At 41.5% G+C, this 13,595-nt stretch overlaps 1 protein-coding gene across 6 annotated transcripts in view; it reads left to right on the top strand.

Moving 5' to 3' along the window:
* The window catches only part of ARHGAP22 (Rho GTPase activating protein 22), a 126,546-nt gene that overhangs the window by 76,888 nt on the left and 36,063 nt on the right, over positions 1–13,595 (top strand). For 5 of the 6 annotated variants that reach the window (XM_068197553.1, XM_068197550.1, XM_068197554.1 and 2 more), the window contains one exon: positions 13,409–13,585. In XM_068197553.1, coding sequence (XP_068053654.1) covers positions 13,409–13,585 — 177 coding nt within the window. The remainder of the gene's footprint in view (positions 1–13,408; positions 13,586–13,595) is intronic. The other variant, XM_068197552.1, reaches the window with a different exon arrangement.

Raw genomic sequence — 13,595 nt, 5'->3', positions numbered from 1 at the left:
TCTGCTAGCTGATAGCCAGTGTCATACTGGAAATCGTTGAGTGTCTCTATATCTCAGTTCTCCACTGGCATCTAGGACTTCCTCATTGTGGCATTCAAACTAATGTTTTTGTTTTTTTGTTAAATACAGAGAAGGCATTTCTCCACTGATGTGCAATATAAGATGGGAAAGTAGTTTCAGTTTCTGTGCCTGTTCTCCCAGAGCATTTATGCTTAATTCTATGTGAAAAGCATATTCCAACAATGGAGAATATTTTTTTAGCTTCTTTAATTTATTTATTAATAGCTAAAGCATACACTGAAATCACTTCTGTTCTCATATACTTATCATAAGATTGGTTTGCAGTTTCTATTGTGTGACTGTTCCATATTTGAAAAAGGCCATCCAAGCTGTGTTGGATGTTTTTAATTGGACAGAACAGTAACAGAACTGAACTAGATGAAGCTCATCTTAGGATAAGGAGTATGGTATAAAGAGTTCTTTTTTCTGTTGGCTTCCTGAGAATCAGCCTTCAACATATTTAGACTCAGACAGGACTAGAATATCTGCAAACAGGAGCATCTGAGGCTTACAAATGCTGTGCACTGAGAAATGCACTTCTTCGTTATGATCATTGCAAGCATGTAAAGCTTTCACGATTAGGTATCTGGATCACCTAACTGGTAATCTCAAATTAAATAAGGCAAGAGAATTGAAACCTCTCTAGAAGGCTGGAGAAGCTGTGTCTGTTTGACAAGTGCTTGCAGATTTGCTTCAGAGATCATGGATTGAGTTTTCACTTAGAGGTAACTGGCAGAGACCAGACTTTGAAGACAATAGTTTACTGCTGCCTTGGGTTTCTGCTTTCACAATATGAACATTAAAATAAGAACATGATACAGTGGAACCTTCTGTGTCTTTAATGCTAGAGCACTGAAACTGGCTGCAGTCACAAGCCATACAAGCTTATAGCCCTGTTATTTTTCCCTATGTTTTATATTTGTATCCCCTTTTAGGGACTTTCAAACTCATCTGATTGCTCTTAATTAAAAAAATGCAGAAGGGAAGAGTAGGGGGCACTTGCTATGCTCCCCTCATTCCTTCTGTTACCTGACTGGGGCTCTGACAAATCATGAAGCCATCAGTAGGTTTTTTTCCCAGCCTTACAGACCATTAACCCAAATGGTTCTTCGATTTCCAAACCATGTCCTCCCAGCCCCCTGTGTACCACAGCTTTACTATAGATACATAATTCATTATTTGGAAAGCTGCTGTTTTAATGTAATATTAAACAGGCAGCAGCTCAGCAGGTGTCCCCAAGGTAAGGAAGGCAGCATGCTGCTGGCAGCAGCTCCTGCCTTTAGGCTTATCAAGATTTCTTTGTTTTGAAACGGAAGCTGGAAGGCATTTTTAATACGTGCCCTGTCATTGGCTGAGCAGATCCTGGTTTCTGGCTGTTATTCTGCCTTTGACTACAAAGACAAATTCTTGTAATACATTCTGCCTGCAATGGCTGCATACAGTTCTGTGCTCTGGAGAAAGGAGCAGGGTGGGGAGAGAGGAGGCTCACAAGGCAGATATGTGTGTCCTGTTTCCTCCTTGCATTTTTCTTAGTGGACCAACTGGGCTCAGTGAATCTGTGCAGCAGCCCAACTTACACCAGCTTTTTCAAAATGGTCTTTCTACTTCTACAAACATTAAAATACACAAATATGTTGCCTATAGAGGGTATTCCAAATACTGAGAGTGATATTCTGCTGGTCTCATGCAAGTTCTATTTCTCTGTGGCCTAAATCTGTATAATGAGATTTAATTTATGTTGTTCATACCACTGGCAGAATCAGCTCAAATTCTGGCATTTCCATTCAAGTAGTATATCACAATGAACACTGAGCAAGGCTTTTTAGATCTTTGGGATAAGAACTTCATCTTCTGTATTTGAACATCATAAAATATGTTGATGGCTGGGTTTCCCCAGAATATGTGGGTCTTAAAATGGTCACAAGTAAGCTGCATATGCAGTGTTTCTTGCCCTGGAGATAACTGGGGTGCAGTTAAAGAGTTTGGCTGCCCAGTGTGGTCATCCATGCAGCAAATATGCTCTCGCACCAGGAGAAAGTTGCTCTATTACACTTGGTTGCTGTATATACCTGTGTTAGCCTTCAGGACTTTTGGGGCAGTTTCCTGTGAGTTGTAACATCTGCTGAGCATTGTCTTCATTTCTGTGCTCCTTTGTGGAAATTCTTTTAGTTTCCCTTGTTAATAAAGAGACTCTGTCTTTCTAGAGCTGTGACCTAGCTTTGATCAGTAGCCTTTCCTTGAAACATGACAGACCTGCAAACTTTCAAATAACATAAGATTGCTTAGAGGACATTCTGGAAATGTAGTGTAGCCCTCAGTAGGTGTCAGTGTGCTTTGCTAAGAGACTGGGAGTCTGGTGTAGTGGAGAGGAGGCTGCTGACCCAGGTTTTCACATAGAAGGATTTCCCTTTTGCCAGCTAACCATTCTGGATGAAGACTATCAGGACAGATCATGTAGACTACAGTGCCTTGTAGATCTAGGAAGACCAGTGAAAGTTCAAGGGCTTCTGTGGGAAGGATGTCACTTCACTGGGGTTTGCCCTAGCCCATGAGTACAGAAATGTCCAGGTAGGAATACTGTACCAGCTCGGAAGCTGCTGTTTGGAGGAGCTGGGCAGCAACAGCTCAGTGGCTGATTGGCTTGGTGCTGATGAACTTTATGCACTGTGGGAGTGGAAGCTTGCACAGTAATGCTTGAGGCAGTTCTGCTGTGCTGGATGAAAACTATGAATAGTCTCAAACTCTAAATTGTGCTTCTATGAGCAGTCTGTCTGGACTGTGAGCCCTAAGGTTATGCACCTGAGCTTTACCCTCTGCCTCTACAACTCAAAGGTGACTGTCAGCTTGTCAGATGAGACACTACCCATGTGGAGGCCTTTGGCCTGTGATGGAGACACACAGCTGTCAGAATGGGATGCAGAAGGGTACCTCTGTATGTAATACTGGCAGTGAATGTTGCAAGACAGAACTTCCACTGGGAAATCCAGAGTCAGAAGCATTCTGTGCAACATTCCCTCGAACCTCAGTGGGAACAAGGCCACCAGCTGAAGACATTCCTTAGGATGAGTTCTTGTTTACCTAACAGGTTTTTTCATTTCTTTTTTAAATCTGATCTAAACCAGCATGTTTCTGAAAAGTTAGGTTATATGAGCTAATAATTAACCACTTCAAATGAACTTCTGTGGGCGTTCTGATAATGCTATTAACTGGGAGGAGTTTGTTCATTGCCAGTGAGTGGACAGAATTAGAATTGATGTTTCTAAGCATTGTTCTGGTAGCAGTTCACTGACAGTTGTCCTAAAGCACAAAGAACTGAGGCCCAGCTTTTTGCACTGCCCAGCCTGGAGTCCTTTAGCCATCCAGAGTTGTGTTCTGAGCAGCTTCAGTGCTGGGCCCAGTGACAAGTGTGTGCTTCCCACTTTTTCCCAAGGAGCGCTGTTGTGACAGTGAAGAATGCTGCGTGCTACACAGTCATGTTTAGAAGATTCATTGATACAGGAGGAGACTGCTGTAAAACTGTTAGTCTGTGCAAACTGTAACAAGGCTACAGACTTGGATCAGAATATCCCTGAGCTCTTAAGTTTGGATGTGGATCATCAGTACTTCCATCTGCATTGTCTCATCATTAGTATTGGCAAGGGTTTCCTCAGACTTGTCGGTGTTTTGCCAAAGGCCTACAGTATATATGCTTTGGCATTTCAGTCCTTTTTCTGTGTTAATGTGAAAAAATAGCTTCGTTTTTTGTAAAAACAAAGTCTGCAACTGTTCAGTCCTTAATGATAGTCCATTAATTTGCTGCTGCCAAAACTGTGCTTGTAAAGCTTCAGTTACTTTACTAAAGAAGATAATAAATGGTCGTAATTGGTTGGCTTGAATTTCTGCAGTACTCTGTATTCAGTCTACAGAGAATCAGAGTCTTTACAGGGTCAGCTAAAAGCTCAGGCATCTGCAGCTTAAGATTTACCAGTGGATGGTTTCTTTTTCATTCTCCTTAGTTCAAGGTTCAGAGCATTGGCTAAGATGGGAGACATGTAGTCTTATAAAAATGCAGTGACGATGTCTTTGGTTTCGTGGTGGATTAAGTGCAGGAGAAATAAAAGATAGGCTTATGAGGGGCAAGGTGGAGGCAGAATGAGGTTGTAGAGAGATGTATTCAGAAGGCATGAACCACTTCGTTCCTGTCATGGAGCAGACCTGGTAAATGTGAGCACAACAGTTCAGAAAAAGGGTAGAAGTTGGATATTATCACTCCAATATGAAATTATTAAAGGAAAATAAATAAGAATTCACTATTCTGATGTTATGGTAAGTAATTTCTTGTCAGAATATAAAATTTTTGTCAACTTTTGGTTTTGGTGTGAAAGATTTGAAGAAATTTATGAGAATTAGAAAATTACTTGTGGTTGTATGGTAATGCATAAAAATTATCCAGTCATTTTCATTCAGATTTTTCAAAGCATGAAGTATCATCATCTTTGGTCAGGAAGGAATTTCCTCCCTTATAATAGCATGTAAACATAACCACAGTTGGAATATATAATTTGATACATTCTTCAGAAGTGTTGAGCACTTGCTGCTTTGGAGAACCACATAGAACCATATGGCCTGTTTTGCACAACTGTGCTACTATTTTCTGAGTCTATCATGCATATATTTGTAGCTTCTTTTTTGTACCCTCAAATTAAGTTGACTTAATTTAGATACCTCCTGCAATGTGCCTTGTAGGGACAGACACACAGCTCCTGCCAGGTGGCCTAAATTGCCTCCTTGTGAGTGTGTGGCTTCTGCTGGCCTGAGAAAGAATTAATTTCTTCTCCTTTCTAATCAGAGGTTAGCAAAATGGCTGTAGGCACATAGTCCAGGCAGTTCCACACCATCACCATAGAGGTCTGGGCTCATTGTAACTCTCTAGATCTAAAATATGCTGAGGAAAGGCAGTAAGGGTTAGTTTTCTGGAGTGGAAGAAAGGAGGGTAAGAGAAAGCAGCCTGCTGCTGCTACAAGGCTGTCTGTGGAATGTGCTGGGGGAAAATAAAGTCTTGCTCCTCCTTGTCATCCCCAGTTGTCATCCCCAGGTCTTCTTCCATGAGAGGATGAAATTACTGCTTTCCCCCTTGCCCCTCGAGCACACCTGTAGAGAGGGGTAGAAGTTGTCCTTTTGTTATTCTAAAACAGATCACGAAGTGAACAGCTCCCTGAGAGCTGATGAGATGTCAGACAGATTCTAAAGGAAAGGTTTGCAAGTTCTGAAGCCCAACTGTGTGTAAATGGAAGAAGATGAAGTGCAACTATTGCCTAGGCTCCCAACACTTTCAGATTATTTTCCATTAGGAGCTCTGGCAATGAAAACAGTATTAGCATTGGCAGAGGCAACACTATACCCTAAATTTGTCTGCTTGGTCAGTAGATACTGCTGTAAGAGGCAGTGGGCGTGCCATTGCACAGTGAGAGCTCCACCTAAGAGCCTCTGTCTGTTATGATGCAGGCTTTGAACTGAACATGCTCAATCTCCACAGTAACCTCCTGTCAGGAAACATTATTTGAGTCAAGAGCCAGAAGAGTTTAAAGCAGTCTAACTCCTGAGGCATCTTTGGACAGGATTAGAATACTGGTACTCTGGAATTCTCACTTGGGATGAAACATGCAAGTCACTACAAAGGTGAAGTGGTGTTGTGCAGCTCCTAGAAGTTGCTTGTGTAGTAATTGTTCCTCATGTTAAAAATTATTGCTGATTGACTGCTCTTTGTGATCCTCCTTTCTGGCCTCCTAAACTAGCTGTGACCATGTTGGAAAGTTTTCATCCCTTGCTGCTAGCTAGTAGAAGCTGATAACAAAGCAGTTAAAACACAGCTTGTTTATAGGGATACTGAATGGTGCTGGGGCACATTTCACAAGCTTCTGAAACCCTTGTATTTGGGGGCGCAGTGTGATCATTGTTAATGTCTGTTCCTTTTATGGAGCAAAGTAATAGTGGGCAGAAGGTGGAGGGATTGGTGCCTGAGCTGTGCTGGTACAAGGGAGATGCTGCGTCCTTGAAAAAAAATGCACTTAGTTGCATGTTATGCCTGGGCTTATCTGAACTCTAAATATTGGGCTGCTGCAGAAGTGGCCTTTCCTCCACTGTGAAGTCACTTCAGTCCCTGAGCTGTACTTCATGGCCACAGTGAGCAGCACATCCCAGGCAGCATAGTAGTAGTCTCTTGTCTAAAATTGCAAATAACTGAAAACAGGGAGACGTGAAAGCATGGGTGTACTAGTACCATAAATATGTTTTTAATGCCAGAAATATAACTTAAAAATTACTGAAACTATTGAAAACTTTGAGGAGTTCAGACAAGGGCAGATAAAGCACGCTAAGGAGAAATCAGCTCAGTTGGACTCAAACATTACACAGCACTGAACTCATGTAAGCAGGTTTTACAAGCAGAAGTTCAAGGTGAAGCTTGTGTGCAATTCTACTTTTTCTTGAAGAGTACTTGAAGTTATTTTTCACCCTTCCTCTTACCTTGCATCATTTTTTTTCTGCTTGCCATGGTTCCTGAAGTGTGACATCCCTTTACTAGCATTTGGCCTACCTGGAATATGGGTTCTGTTTATTTCCAAGGCATTGCTTTATTTGAAGTGGTTTTATTTGAAAACAGTTATTCACTTTAATTAATAGATAAAAGTCTAGAGTAATAAGGTCACATGCATTATCAAGAAAGACATCTCCAGGCAGGAAAATCATGCTAGCCAGACACAGGTTTTATGTATAACAGGTCAAAGATTTAGTTTAATCTTAATTTATTTCATATAGTTTTAATAATCCTACACTTGAAACTGACAACTGACACAGATCACTAGCCTTAGGTTTATAAGGGTTTTCTGTAGTCCATGTACCAGTACAGAGAAGCTTTATTAATGACTCTGTTCATGTTAAATCTTGTCAGATGTTTTTGCATAAGAAACCACAGCTCTGAGGTCTCATCTCTTTGTTGGTGCATTTTTAAAGCAGTTTAATGGCTTCTGAAACCACAGAAGGCATGGGAGGGGAGAAGAGATCACAGAGCTTTTGGATTGCTTAATAGAGGGCAGTGGCTTTAGAATGTTTGCCTGCTTTTACTTTATTCTCTGGGATGAGGTCTAAGATATATAAAAAAAACATTTACAGATTCATTAAAATCCTCTGCAGTGATTTTGACTTGGAAAATTTGATCAACTTCTACTTGTAACTACCATGGAACTTGGTGAAATAAAAAGTGCTTAAGGAAATAAGACATTTAATATTTGACTGAGAAGTCAATGAGATTTTAGTGCATGCTTGTAAATCCTGCCTTAAGAAAATGTGAACTGTCAGTTTGAGCTGAACTTCCTCATTACAATAAAAGGTATTTGAGATTTCCTTTTTCTCATTAACACAACCAAATGAATATTGAATGCTAAAATCCCCCTAAGCTCCTTCCAAACTGTGGAAATGAAACACCCTTCACCTACAAAGGTGTCTGTTTCTTAAAAAAAAAGAGGCGATTATTTTGTCCATTGGAACTACAACACAGTGAATGTATTTTGATTCAAAGCTTGCTTCTTTCATGTGTACTCCACATGATACTAAATTCTTGTGCCTTGATTTTTTAAGTTTTGTATGCTTTTAAAATATGATCATGCATCAGCTCCAAATCAACTTCCAAGTCATATATTCCATATATAAATAGATGGGTGGGTGAGGGTAGATGGACAGATACAAACAAAAAAAATCATGGCGAGCACACATCACTGTTTATTGTACTGTTTAATTCCTCACAAATCTTACCCATACTGGGAAACCCCCAGTTTTCTTTGTTTTTATCTTACTCCTTGACTACTTCAGATTTTGCTTGCTGTTTTTTCTGTTCTCAGGCAGCCTAAATGGACCATTTCAAGATGAGTTTCATACTCACAGCAATTTCCCCCTTTTATTAAAGAATAATTCAGAAAAAAAGAAAAGAAAAAATAGTGGAGAAGTTTGAACTGATGCTGATGGCAGGTTAACCCAGGATTTAGCTGTAATAGAAAGGGTCTATCTCCAGCATTCAGCCTTGTGAAAACCTTTGGTTGGGGTGGATAGTGCTCAGGGTAGAGGTTCAACATTAGCTGGAATCAAAGGTAAGAAGACTGAAGAAATGAAATTAGGTTTCAAGTGTCTATTCAAAGCATTCTTAATGAACTTTTGCTTACTCATTGATATTTCTTTTGTCTCTTGATCCAAAGATCAAGATTGGTTTTCTTTGTTGTTTTTTTTTTCCTGCTGTGCAAAGAAAGATTCCCTCTAACAGAGCTGCCATTATTCTTGACAGAATTCATCTCCTCATTTTTGACCTTCTTTCATTACCAGGGAGATCTTTGAGCCCCAAATTCTGATGCTCACCCTAAAGTCAATCATAAAGACCAGGTCAGGGAAGGTGAATCATGGCAATTGTTCTTTTCAGCAGTGAGTGCTAGTTTTTGACCATTTGTCAAGGTCTTTGTTGCTGTTTGTCTGCAGTCAAAGGCTTCCTGTCACTACCTGCTGTAGCACTGAGGGCAGACACGTCAGCTGGGCCGTATTTCCCACCAGCCACCCTTCCCCATCCCGCTGCTGCGGCAGCCCCCGCGCGCGGCCGGCTGGAATCCACTCACTGACAGCACTGCAGCTGCTGTCCACACCAAAGCACTGCAAACACAAAAACAAACAGGTCACTGTATACACATACACAAGCTACTGTAGTGGGTAACTTCTCAGGAGGCTCATATAAGGACAATGCACAAGCACATCAGTAGGAAGAATGATGTAAGAAACGGGTGAAAGGCAAACCAGAGGGAGGAGGTGGAAAAAAGAAGTTACCTAAGCAAAGAAAGAAGCTGCCAGCTTCAGAACTCCACAGCAGCTTTGCTTGAGAATATACAAGTTCCTCCTTTTACATGCAGTGAGGCAGTCTCATCTCCCACGCAGAAGTCCAGTCCTGTTCCCCCTGAATTTCTTTTCCATAGCAACAAAGGGCTTGGCTTCACAAGTGATCTTAGGAAGGTTAAGCTTGAGTGAATGAGGTTCAAGGCAAACAAAAAAATGCAAGCTTTTCCTTATTGGTAAGAGCTGTATAAAGGCAGAGATGCAGCCTGTCTGTTGCAGGTTCTTTGAACAGGGACACGGGGCAGGACACGTAAATTTAACAAAATGATACCTTATGTTTTGCATGTTCCAGTGAATGCTTACATGTCTAAGGATGGTCAAAAAAAGAATTTTCAGTAAATGGGGCCTTGAAGAGTAGATGGTGACTCCTGCTGCTCTTGCAGCACCCCATCTCACCTTTAGCAAGATTTAGTCCCAGTGGTTTTGCATTTAACCTCCTCTTTTGTGGGGCATGGGGGGAAAACAGAAAGGAGGATCATTTCTAAGGATTGGGAGGTGGACATTACTTTGAGGTGACTGCTGCCACTAGCAGGTCATGGCTCCTAGGCCATATGAAATGAAGAAACTGTGAGTGGAGGCAGAGGAGAGCAGTTCTGCCAGCCTGAATTAGTCTGGTCCTGGAGAGAGAGCATTTGTGCACTGCAGCTGGGGGCCTGGAGCTAAACTGTTCCCCCCAGGCAAAGATACCTACCAGGGTATGTAAAGCACTTTGACAAAGGTACCTTGGGACAGGGGCAGCAAAGCATTCAAGTCAGCTGGGACCTGCAGCCCTTTTGATGGGGAGCAACAACCAAACAAGTCTCTGAATCCTTCTAGGCTCTTACATGTATGGTATATGCTGACATGGTTGCCATCGCCTTTCCCGCTCTTCAGGTTGATTTCTGTACACTGGGTGAGAGGCAAATCGAGCTGCCAACTTGCTTCCTGGACGAGGATGAAATCCAGTGCATCTTGTCTGGCATACACAGCAAGTCTGCAGCAGGCAACTGAATACAGGATGCCCTGCTCATAGTCTAATGCTAAAGCAGGTGGACTGTTCATCCCCACAGTTGAGACTCCTGTTCCTGCCACATCATTTGAGACACTTGCACTCTGTGTTTGCATACAGTTTTATTTTGTCTTTGGTCTGGAGATTAAAGTAGCTTTGAGCAAAAGGACTGGAATGTCTGCCCATGCCAATCCTGAGCTACACAGGGTTTGTCTCTGAGGCCCAGTCCTGTTTATATGGAAGCTTAATTAAAGATGAGTGAGAAAGGGCTGGAGTTCCCTTAGTGGTAGAGAAGAGGTGTGAATTCAGTAGCTGAATATGAACTTCATCCTGCTGTGAGAGACAAAACTAAAATTCTGTCTCCAAGTGTTTCTGGGCAGGAAGCTTTGAAATTGTTTTCCTAAAACAATTCCTAAAGTCTAGTGTGTTTTATTCGATAGAGTGTTGTGTTTCCAATTCAAACCTGAAATCCATGATGGGATCCTGCTTTGTGTCTGAGCCCATAGAAGAAATAATCTATGAATTTCAGGTAAAATTCTAGACTTGAAAGAAGTTTCTTGTGACATTGTTTCCTTGGGCTGCTGTTTATTTGTTTGTGGAGGTTGTTGAGTGTTTGGTGGGTTTTTTTAAGAAGATCTAGGTGTTTGAATTGGCTGTTTCTCATTCTTGTGACCACCAAGACTGAAGAGCTGTTGAATGTCACAACAGTGTAGAAAGAGATCTGTCTGAACTCTGCCTTTTAATAACCTCTAATTTTTCTGCTTGATGCCTCAAGGATGTAGTGGAAGGAACCAGCAAAATGTACAAAGAAATATGAGTAAAATGTTACTAAAAAGAAAAATGTTTACAGTGGGTCTCCATGTTCTGCCACTGGACAGTCACATCATGCTTACATAAGCAATTCTGAAGAGCATTCTTATTTCTAAGCTGGCCTTCATGTGTGGAGTTGTTTTCATTTGCTTGTACTTACATGTCTAGTCACTACTGATTCTCCCACAGGCAGATTGTAGGGTCATGGCCTTGCTGCTATTTCAAGTTTCTGTGGGGAAAGCCAAACATGGAGGAACTGTATGTAGTCCTTGGCAGAATCTCAGGACTGGTGTGTATGGAAATCTTTTTTTCCCATCCAGTTTTTGCTTTCTGCAGACTCAAGTAGGAGTATAAATGTTGTTTTTTTTTTTTTTTTTTTCCCTAAATGCTTGCATGAAAACTGTCCATGAAGGTTTAGAAAGCAGCTGGCTGGTCCAAAGTAGCAGCTTAAGGGAAGGGGACTTGTAGTGAGGTCCCTCTGGTACAGTGACTCCTTGGGAAAATGCTGATGCCAGTTTTGCAGAAGTCCAGTAAGTCATCGTCCTCTGTTTACTGTACTTCTTACGGCAATCTTTGTATGGATTAGTGCAGCTAATTCCACTGAATTTACAGTTTGTGATTAATTCTGAGACAAGCTTCTGGTCTCTTCTTGCCCTTCATGGCTTGGGTGGACAAGATCTCAGCTGATCCCTTTAAACTTAAGAACAAGATGTATTTTAATATTGACCAAACTCAGTTATTTGTTGGTGGTGGGACCCATACAGTAAATGTCTTTTTGAGGCTGTTTCATTCCTTTGAAGAATGATGGCCTAGCTTGAGCTCAGGCCACCTATCTGCCAAATGCCACGTCCTGAAACCTATTTCTGATGTGCATTGAGGGCTATGAAAAGCCTCTTTCAATCATATCTCCTATGAAACATTTGATTATGAAAAAGGGTGTGTCAGTAGAGAAGCTGGGTAAGGTGCAAGAATTAGACTTCATGACCTCTGCTTTCACCATGAGGCTGAGTATGTTGGTAAAAAAGATTTAGGCAGTGACAGGAATTCCACAGACTGCAGTTTCCTGCACAGACAGTTCTGTATGCAGAGGATGAAGTATGTCATCCTTGCAGTGGAAGATGGTGGGACATTGATCTGTTAGGATGCCTGCACCCTAGCCTTGAGCTAGAGAGCTCTTCTCTTTATATACCTTAAGGAATATGAATAATTCAGTAAATTAAAAAATGGGAGACTGTCCAAGAGGATTTGGGCACATGTGGGGAAAAAGTGTCATGGCTTTTGTTTCTTAAGATGCACAGCTAGTCCCTGGTGGCTGCTGTTTCTCCTCTTTACTGAAAGACTGCCTCAGTTTCCCAGTTTAGTCAATTGCGTCTCGGAGAACCGCAAAATACTTCCCAATGCATCTCAGTTTACCACTTCTGTTTTGCAAAGCAATAAATGTTCCATGAGTGTGTCAAGGCAAGAAAACAATTAATAGCAAGAAAAAGTACTTCCTTGGCTTGCAGGCAGCTCCCAGCTTGCTTCTTTCCCCAGATTAGCAAGGATTTAAGAAGCACATGTTCTGTGTATGCTAAATCAGCTCTGCAGAAACCACAGCATAGCATCATTCTGCTCTTATCTCTGAATTCCACGGGCAGGCAATCTCAGCTGCTCAGCACAGGCTGGCAGCTTTAGCTTGCCAGTAGGTGCTGAAAGCCGTGTAAGCATGGAAATGACAGTGACACACAGCTCAGATGTTATCTCCGTAGCAAAGCCAAAGGCAGTTTCCATGGTGATGGAGAAGCTCCGGGCCGCTGGGGATGCAGCTGCCGAGCTGGACAGGATTAGTAGCCTTTTCATACAGAGGCTGTTCTAATAAAGCTTTTGTGTGATTGTGTGGCGCTCACTAGGTTGTATCCAGCTCTGGGACATTAAATAAAGGGTGAGGGGAAGATTTAAATTGTTGGAGTGCTGACCTGAAAATGATACAGGAAAAGCAGGGTCAAAATATTTTGATTATTGAATTATCCACAAGGGACAGTTTTTTGTGACAGCTTGAGTGAATTTGATATTCTGGTCAGTGCTTTTCTGCACACCAACATTAATAGCTCCTAAAATTTTTACATCAAGTGGAAGAGTCAGAATCATGTCCCCAGCTCTTAACTTTCTTCTGAAGTGGATCCAAAATCAGAATGGGTCTCTTTCTCTGTATCAAGACTATAAATATCCCAGAGACTTGGGGAAATTGGATGATTTTGTGACTTCTATATCTGAAGCATTTTAAATTGTCTTACACTTCACTTGGTCCCTCTTTTGGGTAAAAATCTCTCAATACCTCAGCACAGGTATGTGGAATTAATTACTTTCTTTTCCTATAGTGTCTTACGGCCTCTGCTTTCACTTTTCTTATTGCTGAGACAGCAGGCACAACATCTCCAGGTTTCCCACACTGGAAATGCATATTTTGCACTTCGGCTTTGATCTTCTATCAACCTGCTCTGTGGGTGCTGCAGCACATCTGCAGGAATTGTCTCTAAAACTGCTCAATTTTTAATTTTAATTTTAAATAGTAATTTAATTATTCTGACCAAGATTTTTGGTGGTGTTAAACTTTGGTTGCTCTCTTTTAAACTGGATGCTAAAAGATATTTGTATTCTGTCTTTCAGGTGGTGCAGGGGACCGGGAAAAGATGCCTGTCAATCATGAGGCTTTCCTGCTCATGGCTAATTCCCAGAATGAAATGGAAGATTGGGTGAAAGCCATCCGACGAGTTATATGGGCTCCATTTGGTGGAGGTATTGCAAATAGCTCACATGCACATAAATTAAAACATTTGCCTCAAGGTAAAACATA

This window comes from Anomalospiza imberbis, chromosome 8 (assembly GCF_031753505.1).
Source record: "Anomalospiza imberbis isolate Cuckoo-Finch-1a 21T00152 chromosome 8, ASM3175350v1, whole genome shotgun sequence".
NCBI classification, from domain to species: Eukaryota; Metazoa; Chordata; class Aves; order Passeriformes; family Viduidae; genus Anomalospiza; species Anomalospiza imberbis.
This window is presented reverse-complemented; position numbering and strand designations above follow the sequence as displayed.